The sequence below is a fragment of the Thunnus maccoyii genome, chromosome 6 (assembly GCF_910596095.1).
Source record: "Thunnus maccoyii chromosome 6, fThuMac1.1, whole genome shotgun sequence".
Taxonomy (NCBI): Eukaryota; Metazoa; Chordata; class Actinopteri; order Scombriformes; family Scombridae; genus Thunnus; species Thunnus maccoyii.
Genome location: NC_056538.1, coordinates 28,816,439 through 28,830,059, shown reverse-complemented (window position 1 = coordinate 28,830,059; position 13,621 = coordinate 28,816,439). Strand labels below are relative to the sequence as shown.

Below are 13,621 nucleotides of genomic sequence, written 5' to 3'. Positions count from 1 at the left end.
GGACTGTGGATTTTGTCCCCCATCGCTTACATTGCAAGTGCATTATGAAGGGATCATCTAATGGTCAATATAAACAGGAAGAATGATTACAGCAAGAAAAACCTGTTTCAATGTTCATTTGGGCTCCTGATTGTTGTTTTAAGACATACTTGAAAACTCATCCTCTAACATACGTGCACACACAGATTTAGTTGTTTTGACATTTCTCTGAATAGTTATTTCTGTCACCAGAGCAGTTTTTCCTTTCAAGTAATGTTTGAAAATTCTGCATTTACAAAGCAAACTGTGTTCATATGCATGTCCGGGGGGATTAAAAGTATTTCCTTTATGAGGAAAACAGAAACCACATGGATGACGTGTTGCTGATCAGTGACTGAATCACTCTGGTTATAACCAGACTGATATAGTGGAGAATAAACCCTGTAAGGTCTCCCCCGTGTCATTTTATTACTGATTAACACTGAAGCTGCAGTAAGCTTAGAAAAAAATCATGCAAGCAAAATAGCGTTGTAAAGGAAACACTTTCTGAACATATTAATTCTCATTTTTCAACTAAAGCTCATATTTAAATCATTAATGTTCCTTTTATCTTAGAGTAAGACATGTTACTATAAGAATTTCTGTTTGTTCAGTTGTTCCAGTTTTTTTTGAAGACAGCAATCTCTTCTGATTAGCAACAACCATTCAAGTTATATAAAGAACACAGAAAACTGTCACAAGACATTTATTCAGAACAGAGACACATTTTGTGACCCATCCCATCACAGGAACTTGACATTCAAACTGACATTTTCAGGATTTTTATTCTGAACAACCAAAGAGCTCTTCAAATACAGTCCAAACACACATTTGTTTAAAAAGGGAATCATTTGTTTCCTGTTTAACTAGTGCCTTTATGTCCCTTTTAATATTCCTCTCCTTCCTCATCTCCCTCACCCTCAAGAGAGTCGACTCCAACCTCCTCATAATCCTTCTCCAGAGCTGCCATGTCCTCTCTGGCCTCAGAGAACTCTCCCTCCTCCATACCCTCACCCACATACCAGTGAACAAAGGCACGCTTAGCGTACATCAGATCAAACTTGTGGTCAAGCCGAGCCCAGGCCTCTGCAATAGCAGTGGTGTTGCTCAGCATGCACACAGCCCTCTGGACCTTGGCCAGGTCTCCACCAGGAACCACAGTGGGAGGCTGGTAGTTGATGCCAACCTTGAAACCAGTCGGACACCAGTCCACAAACTGAATGGTGCGCTTGGTTTTGATGGTGGCGATGGCAGCATTGACATCTTTGGGCACCACATCGCCACGATACAGAAGGCAGCAAGCCATGTACTTGCCGTGGCGAGGGTCACATTTCACCATCTGATTGGCTGGCTCGAAGCAGGCGTTGGTGATTTCAGACACCGTTAACTGCTCGTGGTAAGCCTTCTCAGCAGAGATGACGGGGGCGTAGGTGGCCAGAGGGAAGTGGATACGTGGATATGGCACCAAGTTGGTCTGGAACTCTGTCAGATCAACATTGAGGGCACCATCGAAACGAAGGGAAGCAGTGATGGAGGACACAATCTGACTGATTAGTCTGTTCAGGTTGGTGTAGGTAGGACGCTCGATATCGAGGTTCCTACGGCAGATATCGTAGATGGCCTCATTGTCTACCATGAAGGCACAGTCAGAGTGCTCTAGGGTGGTGTGGGTGGTCAGGATGGAGTTGTAGGGCTCCACCACAGCAGTGGACACCTGGGGAGCTGGGTAGATGGAGAACTCCAGCTTGGACTTCTTGCCGTAGTCGACAGACAGACGCTCCATCAGCAGGGAGGTGAAACCAGAGCCGGTGCCACCTCCGAAACTGTGGAACACCAGGAAGCCCTGAAGGCCGGTGCACTGGTCAGCCTGAGGACAGAGAGGGAGAGACATGAGCAAATATGGATATAACAATGTGATCTTAATTATAATTAGGAATCATTTCCTCCTGATCATGTTACCCACCAGTTTGCGGATCCTGTCCAGCACCAGGTCAATGATCTCTTTGCCGATGGTGTAATGCCCACGAGCGTAGTTGTTGGCGGCATCCTCCTTGCCAGTGATCAGCTGCTCAGGGTGGAACAGCTGGCGGTAGGTCCCAGTACGCACCTCATCTATGAAAAATTATATATTATAGGAGGGTTTGACTGACACGAAAATAAATAAATGGACCAACTACAGTATCTATAATTTTTAATGAGCATTTACCGATGACAGTGGGCTCCAGGTCCACAAAAACAGCTCTGGGGACGTGCTTTCCAGCTCCAGTCTCACTGAAGAAGGTGTTGAAGGAATCATCTCCTCCTCCAATTGTCTTGTCACTTGGCATCTGTCCGTCCGGCTGGATCCCATGTTCCAGGCAGTAAAGCTCCCAGCAGGCATTTCCAATCTGGACACCAGCCTGACCAACGTGCACTGAGATACACTCACGCTGTGGAAATAAAGATAGGTCATTTAACTGTGTACATTTATTTTGATACAATCAAGAAGTAAGTTCGGTTGACTTAAAGTGTCTTAAACAGTTCTTGCGCTATAACTAATGCAAAGCTGAAGGCGACTCATCACGTGTTGAAAACTGCTCTAGGGCTAATGCCAGATCAAGAATGAGGAAAAAGGCTCCTTTGTAAAGAACCAGATAGCAGAAAATCATGATTTAAGTCACACAGCACATGTTGCACAGTCATTTACACTGAATAGAAAACCCTGTGGAGACAGAAACACCACATAGAGGCTGATTCAGACACATAATGTGCTTATGGGAGAAATAAGATCTTGTGTTGAGAGTAAATCTAAAAAGTTCTGTGGTGAAATATTTTAAAAACCAAAACACAGGGGTATCATCAGTTAAGTTTTTCATAGTATAGTAGAGGTCTACACAACGTCCAACATTAAAGATTAGACACATAAGCCCCCATAAGGCTTTTAGTGAATAGGTTTTGTTTGGAAAAACCTGTGGCTGCAGTTTCATAAAAGCCAGGCCTCTTTAAACAGGCGGTAAAACAAGAGGAATGTTTCAGGATGAAAGCACACAGACCTTGGCCAACTGGGTCAGTGAGCAGACAGGAAAAGCCGGTGTTAGACCGTATTTGGTGACCCATCAGATTCTGTGATGTGCCCTGATATTTTTTTACCCTAATCATCTCACTCCTCATGCCTAAACCCCAAACATCACCAACACTGCGGGTCACAGAATCTGATGGGTCAAATACGGTGCATCACCAGAAACTGGTAGCCACGACAAGCTGGGTTGAGCCGTGCCCTGTCCAGCAACACTCAGATGTACCAACAAAAAAAAAAGAAGTTTAAAGTTACAGTTAAACGTCCCATCAATGCAGGTTTGATGAGTCATCCTAAACCCAAACTTTTATTTCGGATTAAAGCTCAAAATGTGACACTTCACGCTAAAGCTGCTTCATTAGCCGAGTTAATAAGGGTTAAATTATGCTGCTACGTGACGTCATACTTTAAAGCTTTAAATTTGATCAAATTAATAAACACTTAAGATAGTAAGGTTAGTGATGATAAACTGTCTTTTCATACGCACCATGATTCCTGGAGGAGTGAAGTGTGTTGGGAATCAGGTTAAAAAAAAGAGAAAGAGACTAAGGTTAGTTCTCACAGCGAAGCCTTTATGCGTCCTGTGTAAGAAGTAACTGAACTGAATCAGCCGGGAGGGGCTTTTTATACTTTCTGACCCGGGCGGGAAAGATCTGCTGGTTCCGATTGGCTGGTGCGGTCACGAGAGTCCCTTTTCTATTGGTTAAAACATAAACAGTCAAGTTCTTTGACATGCCACGAGCTTTACTCATGGATGTAGCTTCACTGGAAAAGTAGGGCAATCATACTGGGCCCGTAACCATGGTTACAGACTGACGGCAGGTTCCCTGCAGCGTCCCGGGAAGCTAATACTATTTAATAATAATAATAATAAAATAAATAAACGATAATAATATTAATAATAATACAGTTTGAAAATAAATTAGATTCCCGTTTTGTTTTGTATTGAATCAACTGAAAGCAATTTAAGAGTTTTTATTAATACAAGCTTTTTTTCCCCTTCTCTTTGATAGCGACAGACAGTAGTGGAAAAAATAAAAATACAAATACAACAATGTAAAAAATACTCAACTACAAGTAAAAGTCCTTCATTTGAAAAGCCTACTAAAGCACATTAGTGGAGCTCTCTCTCTCTCAATTACATGTGATTGTTACTTACAACCCATCAAAAATAAGATTATTAAAAAAAATTAAAAACCCAATCTGTTTATTATGGATACAAATACGGTCAAATCGAAGAAAATTGTCACTCAGTCATCGCAGCATTAAGATTTCAATCTGCATTAAATTGCAAAAAGTTGCATTTTTGTGTTTGGCAGTGATTTAATCATGAATCTACACTGTCCTCCAGCGGCCACAGTGCGTAACTACACAATTATCTCATTCGCTCAACTCAGAAGATCATCGGCTACAACCTCCCACCCATTGATCAGCTGCACTTCTCCAAGGCCGGGCGGTGTGCAGGCAAGATCACCTCTGACCCTCACCCCACCCTGGCCTGGACACAGACTCTTGAACTTCCATAAAAACCTCCACCAGCAGACAACAGGAGCTTTTCTAGGAGCTGTAGCCCTACTAAATAACTAAACTGTCCTGTTATCAAACTGGACTTTTACATTTCACATCCCTCTTTTAATCCCTGGCTGCATTTGTCACTTTCATATATTTCACCAAACTGGATTTTACATTGTACATTGCATTCAACCTCCACTGTTGCAAAAAATTATTAGGCTATTTATTGCACATGTCACATTTAATGTTTGCACTTGTCACAATTTCTTGGTCCGTAGCGTAGTCCATATTTCCTTTTCACAGTCAATATTTCATTTCTAGTTTTATATCCCATTTCAAAACTATTGTTATTCCATTCTGCGAATAGTTAATCTGTAAATCTTGTTCCTACCATTGGATGTTTGAGCATCACTGAGCAGAATGATGTATGTGCAGAGTCTGACACTGGAAGGTTGTTTTCATATTCATCTGCTGGAAGTGGAAAGTTTCTCTGTGCTCATTGAAACATGTTAATTTTTTAATTAATTTGAAATATTTAAGATGTTAAAAAATGAACATGATTAATGCATTACTGTCTTTCAGAGGCTGTAGCAGGATCCTTTCTAAAACTAGAGTAAATATTCTAGTATCATATGAAACTAGATGACATAAGACATCAATGGCACCAACCATGTCATAGCTTGTAGGGGGCTAAATAATGCTCCAGAGTTAGGTTAAATTTTGAACTCTCGCTCTCTCTGTGTCTTCCATGTGTGAATCAGAATCTTTCCTTGTTCTTTTTTCATATTTGCTGCACTATTGGAATTCAACTGGCACTTGAACATAACATTTATTATTGTTAATTATCAATTATATTAGTGCATATAAGAAATTATTGCCATCCAAGCTGATATCTGATTTTAATGGCCTTGATGGTTTTGAAATTCAGCTGCCATTTTAACATATAGGCCGGGGTTTTGTTTTATTTCTGTTGGTACATATAAGAAATATCCTCATTTTGAAGATTTTGTGGAAAGATTGTACTTGGGATAAAAGCTGCAATTTTTATTAAAGAATATGCAAATTAACTGTTATTTTCCTAGAATAAAAAATAATCTGGGTTTTTTTTTAGATGACATTAATGACATTACTAATACTGTCTTGAGAAGAAATAAGTTAACATTTTGCTATGATGGTTGTTTCCTATAGTAGTTTATTCTTGGGGTCCCCTAGGATGGCAAAGTTGTGGCCCACAATTCTCGCGAGATTTACACGCTACCCTTGACTTTAACTGTAACTCTAACCAACCAATCCATGGATGTATTATAAGAGCTCTTATAATACATCCATGAATTATTCATGCCTAAAACTAACCAACTCAACCATAGAAGGCAACGAGTACCAGCCAATCAGAGACAGAGTAGGGCGGGTTGCCATCCTAGGAAAAAAAAAATTAACTTGCCAAATTTACCAAAAGTTGTAGTTAGGCACTGTGACCACCGGAGGGCGCTGAACATTTAACAACTGTTATTTCTGTAACTTTTAAAACTTTAAATGTTTGTTTAAATGTCAGGACAGTGAGTATTATTTTGACTTATCATTTTTTATTTATATTTACCACAGGTTATTACATTATTGACGTCGACAGATAATCTAAAACGAGAACGGAGCGGAACCGTTGTTCAACGTCGATGTTTCTCAGCGGACTGTCATTAGGAACACACGCAGAGAATATTGACGACGCTGTATTTTGACAGCGTATTTTTTTTTCTTCTCACCAGCAGCCTGAACAGAATTTGAATACAAACATGTCTATATTTACGCCAACAAATCAAATACGGCTGACTAATGTGGCGGTGGTGAGGATGAAGAAAGGAGGGAAGCGGTTTGAAATCGCCTGCTACAAGAATAAAGTTATGAGCTGGAGATCAGGAGCGTGAGTAACGTCAAATGTTAACACAACGTTTGAACTACTTTACTAAATAGTTATTAATACATCTTGTTTATTACCTGTTACAGTCAACGGACATTTACGGTTTGCTGTCTAATTAAATTCACCAGTCTGTCAGTTCGCCTTCAGCTAAATATTAGTGAAAACAAACATAACGTTACGTGTATCTGAATGTCTATTGTGTTTTTTCTTCCAGAGAGAAAGACCTGGATGAAGTTATGCAGACACATACAGTTTTCGTGAATGTGTCCAAAGGTCAGGTGGCTAAGAAAGATGACTTGTGCAAAGCTTTTGGGACAGATGATCTGACAGAAATCTGTAAACAGGTAAGAAACTACCTACATACAATATTCCCCTGCCTACCTCTTATTCACATTATCCACCGTCACTTCCTGACTTTTTATCCTAACTCTCCTTTTAATTGTTCTTATTTTCTCCTCTGCTTCCTATTTGTGGTACAGATTTTGGCCAAAGGAGAGCTCCAAGTGTCAGACAAGGAAAGGCAGAGTCAGCTGGAGACAATGTTCAGGGACATTGCGACTATTGTGGCAGAAAAGTGTGTGAACCCAGAGACCAAGAGGCCGTACACAGTCAACCTCATTGAGCGGGCGATGAAGGACATCCACTACTCTGTCAAGGCCAACAAGAGCACCAAGCAGCAGGTGAGGAGGAGTCACGTATCACTGTTATTAACAACACAAAGCAGCGTTTCCCATCATAATAGAATTTATCTGAGCTGCTGTCCCGCTAAGACTATTATTGTATTTATCATTGCATCCTTTCAAAAGCATGAGTGGAAATGTACTGAAAAGTGTCGCCGTTTCAACTGAAATGGTGCGTTTAGCTGTAATTGTGTATACTGGAAAAAAAGGTTCCCTAATTGGGAGGCTATCGTGTTAGCAGTGATGTTTTGCTCTGAAAATGCAACCAATATTTCCGTTTTAAAACTCAAATTATTCCCCAATATGACAGATATTCCCTTATTCAAATTGTGACTGAATCCTTTCTGTTGGTGACATGGTTTCATCTGAGTTTTTGAAAGAAAAAATTTGATCGTGTACTTCAAAATATAATAAAAAAAGACATCAAAAGGGCAGCTAAATGGTATCTTCCAGATTTCTGGAGTGACTGCTGTGTGCTGTCGCTGTTACAGTTGTCAGACACATTTATTACAACATTTTTGTGATAGGTTTTATTATTGTTGAAGTGGTCAGGTTTTAGCAAAGGCAGCACAGAACTTGAGAAATGTGGCCACCTTCAGTACAGGGAGCGGTTACTCTCGTGTATGACCTTGACATATTGATCCATCCTGTTGTTTTGTCAGGCTCTGGAAGTGATCCGGCAGCTGAAAGAGACCATGGAGATCCAGAGAGCCCACATGAGACTGCGGTTGGTGCTGCCAGCCAAGGAGAGCAAGAGGCTGAAGGAGAAGCTGAAACCGCTCCTGCAGGTCGTGGAGAGCGAAGACTTTGACGAGGAGCTGGAAATGGTGAGGAGTGCGAAGGTTATTTTATATACAGTAGCAGTCAAAAGTTTGGACACCTTCCCATTCACTTGAATGAGAAAGTGTGTCTGTATATAGACATCTATAACTAAATGCTCCAGTGCTCCTAAATGTTTTATTTTCAATTTTTAAAGTTGTGGTTTTTTGCCCTCTTTCTCTCTCCTCACTCTCAGGTGTGTCTGGTGGATCCTGGCTGCTACCGGGAGATTGATGAGCTGATCCGCTGCGAGACCAAAGGCCGAGGCTCCCTGGAAGTACTAAATCTGAAGGATGTGGAGGAGGGAGATGAGAAGCTATAGTAACCCAGCCATTCAGGACTCTGCACCTTATCCACACTAACATGCTCTGCTGTGGCTCGCAACCTGCAAACTCATTAAAGAGACTATATTTAAGATCAAATTCAGCCATTCCCGATTCCCAGTTTCTATGTTTAAAAAGATTAATTTCACTAACAAAAATCTGCAACATATTTTTACTTTTGCGCAGTATACATACTGGGAGGGAATGTATTTTGAAAATATGTTAGGTCAGTAAATACTTCTGGCCTGATTTCATTTATTTATTCAGTTTTTTTTATGTTGGTACCTCTGGACCATCAGCAGCTCTTCTGGACAGTCATTCATTTCTGCCTTCCATCAGACTCTGTATGCCATGCAGTCATACTCAGTATCCAAATATTATGGATAATTACTTTAACTCAATGATTTATATTTTGTCATAATGAATGAGTTTGCTCTGTAGCAAATAAATATCTAACAGTATATTTTCTTTTCCTTCTATACACAGTCACTGAAAACATAGTTTCACAGAGTGGCTGAGGCTCATTATTCTGCAGCTTTAAGACGTTCATTTTCAGCTCGATTATACCACTATTTATGAAAAGAGCTGCACAGAACACATCAAATTATATAGATATTGTACCACAATTCATATTCACATCGTGCATAAAAGGTTATAAAACGTTACAGAACCAGCATATTGCCCTTTTACAATTGAAACTTGAAAATGCAGAAGAGTTTCACATAGTTTTTTTTGTCGTTGAAACAGAGAAAAAGTTTAGCATTACGTGAGCCGTAGGCTGTGATACATCAAAAAATGATGGTGGAGTTTTTGTAGTAGGAAAACAGAACAATAGGGTCATATATGTCTCAAAATGACTGTGTACATCTCAAGTGCTCTTTGGCATAAGGAGTGAAAACCACCGTAATGCAAAAATAAGGTCAAATAACTATAAACAAATATTTCTGAATCATTTATTCCACAGTGTCCTTTGAGCAGAATTCATCACAGATGTAAACTTTTTTTTGCCACTCTCAACAAACCAAACAAATATGAAATAGCATAATGTAATCTAATCTATTGCAAGGCAATATATGTGCAACACAGGAACAATATTTAGTTTTACTTTAAATATTCACTCATTCACATTTAAGGCAGCACGATTTATCAAAAGTGTCAGAAGATAGTGGATAGTGTTATGGTAAACAGTTCAGTTTTCATGTTTGCATTAAGTAAAGCAAACAGATATTTACAGTGCTTGTTAATCAGGGAAATGAGGACCGAAGGGTTAAATAATCCTATACCATATATACAGTGTGTTAGCTTCAATAGAAATGGAAGAAACACAGCAAAACAAGATGCAAATGCTGCTAGTCCAATAAAACCAGTTATATGACACATCACTGTGCTTCTGCTTTCTAATGATGAGTTCATGTTTAGTTAAACCAGTGCATCATTACTCAACATTAACTACTTTACCATTAAATCCACAGTTATTTCACATATTATTGATTTTCCAGTTAATCACTCACACTCAGTTAAATATTACATCACAGTCCCCTCACATAGGTTCTGCTCTGCGCTCATACTGGCTGTGTGTGAACGTAGTCCTGTTGATCCTGCTCAGCGGGTGATTAGCGTCCTCTTCTGCATTTGGGTACATGTTCTCCTCATTCTGCTGTGCCTGCCTGTCAAAAGCGGGGCATCTGGTGGTGAGAAACACCCCTCCAGTCAGCATCAAGGCAAAGGAGATCCATCCGAGATACAGCGCCGGTCCCCAGTCTCGTCTCAGCAGCACAGCTCCCTCCAGTGGCTGACTGGTGTGATGGCATGTCCAGGCTGTGGGAACAAGCAGCAGGATCCCAGACCAAACAAAGAGAGTACCAGTAAACACTTTGATCTGGCCGCGCCTAGGGAACCACACAGCCCCCGCCGCTCCGATCGCCGAAGCAAAAGCCCCGGCTCCGATGGCTGCCATGATGAGGGCTCGCCACGTTCGAAAACTTCCAGAAAGAGACATGAGAGACTGGTAAAAGGAGCAGTGTAGGCTGCCATCGTGGGCCAAGTCCCAGTGATCCCATTCCAGCCACACCCCATCCCAGTAGGCAGGGAGAGTAGCCGTGGTGTTGTCCACAGTGCCGCTCACTTTCCACAGGGCCAGGCAGCGTGTCAGAATGGCACAAAGCCACCCTGCGAAGGCCAGACCCAGGGCAGCGAGCTCCAGCTGCCTGTACATGACTCCGGCCTGCCTGCTCCTCTCCTCACTTGCAGGCCCGACTGCCTAACCAGAAACAGCTGGCAGCAGAGTGCAGCGGGGTGGGGTGGGGTGTTATTTTAACGCGTGTGTGCATGTGCGAGGCAGAGACAATGTGCGTGTGTGTGTATGTGTGTAGATGTGCACGTCTGTTTGCTTTGCATGTCTGTTCAGAAAAGGGGAAACCAGTTCTTTGGTATTCACTGAAAGAAGGCACAGCACGACTGCAGCTGGGTGGAGGAGGGAAATCCCTATGTTTGCTCTGCCATGGTTTCAAAACAACTCCTTTCTCCCAGTTTCTGCTGAAAGGGGAAAACAAAGGTTCTACTGTGCTCTGATTTTTCAGCCACTGAGACACATTTCTGAGGGAAAACTTCATTTAAAGAGCCACAGAATCTGTATTCTCACATTAGTAGTGTAGCTGACTCCCTCTGTGGAGCTACTGGGTGGAGAACAACACTGATACTTAATGGAATTACTGTTGCTGAATAATGATTCAACCGGCACGTGTTTGCAGTGTTTATTTAGAATTTTAATATGCAAATCACAAGCTCACAAGCTGTTTGTATGGAGCATGTACTCTCTTTATAATCTGACTAAACATGGCAACTTACACAGTGAATGTCATTTTCTACTGGATAAAAATACATGCACATTCAGCTACACACTTACAAATCTATTCTCTGGCTTTCTGTGTGAAAGTAATTCACAACAAATTAATTCTTCATAAGACCAGTAAAATACATACAATGATTCATTTACACAGCTTACAGCCATTTCAGAAGTTGAGATGTGAGTTATTTTTTTGTTGTTGTGTTGTATCTATTGGGACAATGTACAGTTTTAAACATAAATGTTAACATTTGATGTACTGCACCAGAGTTAGCTTGAAGCTGCAGTCCCTTACAATTAAAACATATAACAGCACAATAACAAACAGTGTAAAGCAAAAAACACACACAATAGCACATCACATACACCCACAATATCAACTAGATATATAGATATGAGATTATTTACTGTTGTATCAGACAGACTAACATTTTTTTTTTCTTATAGGCTACAAAGATCTGACAATTCAACAGAGCTGCACGTCTTATGACAAGACTAATGGCTGATATTGACACTATAGTGGATAGAATTTAAGTAACTGTATTGATTATGGTCTTCAAATTCATCTGTTTCACCCCGAGGAAAAATAACAACATAACAGAATGTACTGCAAAGCATATCTTTAGAGTCCTTTCATATATTTAAACATGTTGATATATTGCTAGATTTGTTTTTAATTATAGCACAGCTCATTACATTTAATCCTTAAGTAGTATCTTGTGTGTGACACATGTTGCCAGCGCACAAGAACCTGACTTCATCTGTGTGTTCGGCCCTCTGTCTTCACTTCACACATAGTTCTTGATGGCGTAGCTGCTGTGTGTGTGTGTCCTGGCCAGTGTGTATCCACTGGAGGGGAACCTGGCCCTCTGTGGTGGGCAGCTTGTGCACAGAATAGCTCCCCCACAGAACAGCAGCCCAGAGGTCACAAAGCCTATATAAATAGCTGCCCCAAGCTCTCTCTTCAGCACCTCAGGGACACGTGGGTTGTGGAAGTCACTGATAATGGAGTTGGCAGTCCAGGAAACAGCAACTATGGCGGTGAGGGCCGCCAGGCAGAAGATGATCCCAGAGCTCAGCACCACACGAGCCTTGATCCGCGGGTGGATCAGGCAGTTGGTGCAGCGTGCTCCCAGGAGGAAGATGAGGAATCCTAGACATCCTAGCACCAGGCTGATGCAGATGAGGCCACGGGCTGCCTGGAGGTCTGGCGACAGGTCCAACAGGGCATCATAGAGCTTACACTGCAGCTGACCTGTGTATTCACTGACACAAGTCATCCACAGACCTTCCCAGAACACCTGCATGACCACCAGATGTGTGCCGATGAATGCCGTCACCTTCCACATGGGCAGGGCACAGATCAGGATGGTCCCAGCAACTCCTATCATGGACAGGCTGATGCCCAGCTCCTGCAGAGCCATGGGACGCTGTGCAGCCTCTCTCAGACCCTGGAAACACAGAAAGCAGATAGTCAGGCACAAATACATTATAATTTTTATTAAGTCAACAGGTCTAATATCCCTTTTCTATCAAAAATATGTTCCATAAACAGAAACTGTGGTGTAAAACTCCAGCATAGTTGTAATATTATGTGCAAGTTGTTTCCTGTAACTGCTGTCATGAGGGAAATATTTAGGGATTTTCCAGCGATGAAGGCAAAGTGCCACTAGGTAGCAGCAAAGGCTGAAGACCAAAACTACCACAGTATCAGTGTATCAGTATCAGAGTATTTAGCTCTGAATTACAAATACAAAATACAAAAGTAATCAGGTCTTAAACTGCTGATGACTGGAGCCCACAAATTAAGGTGAAGAATCTGGTTTTAATTCTAAAATATGTGTTCCCAATTAAGATGTTTAAGGAAAATAAATGAAAAGAAAGCGTCATCTGCAGTTTGGTGTCATCTTTAGACCTGCACTGACAAATAGCAATGATTTTCAGCAGTCAGTGTTGAACTGATAGTAACCTTTTTGATCAGAATTTTTATGTAGTGTTGCAACATTATCTTATAATATTTCAAAGGATATATGACTCTTTTAGATTTTTTACTAATCTTTTAGATTAAAAAATGACGATTATCAGTTTAATTGGCCCTTTTATTGTATGTGTTATTTTTCTTTTGAATAATGAATAGTCTTGCAAATGTATTATTAATGTTATTATTGTTTCTTGTTCGAAGAATCAGTGTAAACTTTAATAATCCTAATCAACAGCTATATTTATTTCCTTGTTCCACTCACAATACAGAAAGTTACTCTAGAGAAGAATGTGAAAGTAAATCATTGGGAAAACACTTAGTGGAAAAAGTTGTCATTTTGAACATTTTGTCCGTCTTCAGACACTTACTGTAATTTGACCCTTTCTTCCCGCTCATAACTGGAGAAAACACAACACTGTGAGGTTTATGGGACAGTGAACTGACAACATCAACACTTCAAATCAAAACCATCTTTA

General features: G+C 40.9%; 3 protein-coding genes across 3 annotated transcripts; 1 reads left to right on the top strand and 2 right to left on the bottom strand.

The window, feature by feature from the left end:
• Nucleotides 1-708: 708 nt before the first annotated feature.
• LOC121898657 (tubulin alpha chain-like) lies at nucleotides 709-3,673 on the bottom strand. Its single transcript, XM_042413949.1, has 4 exons — nucleotides 3,561-3,673; nucleotides 2,225-2,447; nucleotides 1,982-2,130; nucleotides 709-1,885 (listed from the first exon to the last, which is right to left on the bottom strand). The coding sequence occupies exons 1-4, from the start codon at nucleotides 3,561-3,563 to the stop codon at nucleotides 905-907; spliced, it is 1,356 nt and encodes a 451-aa protein (XP_042269883.1). The 5' UTR covers nucleotides 3,564-3,673; the 3' UTR covers nucleotides 709-904.
• Nucleotides 3,674-6,264: 2,591 nt separating this feature from the next.
• Nucleotides 6,265-8,782, top strand: sbds (SBDS ribosome maturation factor). The gene is made up of 5 exons (XM_042413950.1): nucleotides 6,265-6,500; nucleotides 6,712-6,841; nucleotides 6,977-7,177; nucleotides 7,840-8,004; nucleotides 8,193-8,782. The coding sequence occupies exons 1-5, from the start codon at nucleotides 6,373-6,375 to the stop codon at nucleotides 8,316-8,318; spliced, it is 750 nt and encodes a 249-aa protein (XP_042269884.1). The 5' UTR covers nucleotides 6,265-6,372; the 3' UTR covers nucleotides 8,319-8,782.
• A 92-nt stretch (nucleotides 8,783-8,874) lies between these two features.
• LOC121899017 lies at nucleotides 8,875-12,958 on the bottom strand. Its single transcript, XM_042414561.1, has 2 exons — nucleotides 11,959-12,958; nucleotides 8,875-10,579 (listed from the first exon to the last, which is right to left on the bottom strand). The coding sequence occupies exons 1-2, from the start codon at nucleotides 12,652-12,654 to the stop codon at nucleotides 9,860-9,862; spliced, it is 1,416 nt and encodes a 471-aa protein (XP_042270495.1). The 5' UTR covers nucleotides 12,655-12,958; the 3' UTR covers nucleotides 8,875-9,859.
• Nucleotides 12,959-13,621: the final 663 nt, after the last annotated feature.

Bases quoted from the DNA above. Each gene is read 5' to 3' on its own strand.
- LOC121898657 (XM_042413949.1), bottom strand. The intron at 2,131-2,224 runs GTAAATGCTCAT...AATTTTTCATAG, and splicing joins CCTGGAGCCCACTGTCATCG to ATGAGGTGCGTACTGGGACC. The intron at 1,886-1,981 runs GTGGGTAACATG...CTCTGTCCTCAG, and splicing joins TGGACAGGATCCGCAAACTG to GCTGACCAGTGCACCGGCCT.
- sbds (XM_042413950.1), top strand. From the start codon at position 6,373: ATGTCTATATTTACGCCAACAAATCAAATACGGCTGACTAATGTGGCG. The intron at 6,501-6,711 runs GTGAGTAACGTC...TTTTTCTTCCAG, and splicing joins ATGAGCTGGAGATCAGGAGC to AGAGAAAGACCTGGATGAAG. The intron at 7,178-7,839 runs GTGAGGAGGAGT...TTGTTTTGTCAG, and splicing joins ACAAGAGCACCAAGCAGCAG to GCTCTGGAAGTGATCCGGCA.
- LOC121899017 (XM_042414561.1), bottom strand. From the start codon at position 12,654: ATGTATTTGTGCCTGACTATCTGCTTTCTGTGTTTCCAGGGTCTGAGA. The intron at 10,580-11,958 runs GTGTGAAGTGAA...GTTTCTGGTTAG, and splicing joins GCTACGCCATCAAGAACTAT to GCAGTCGGGCCTGCAAGTGA.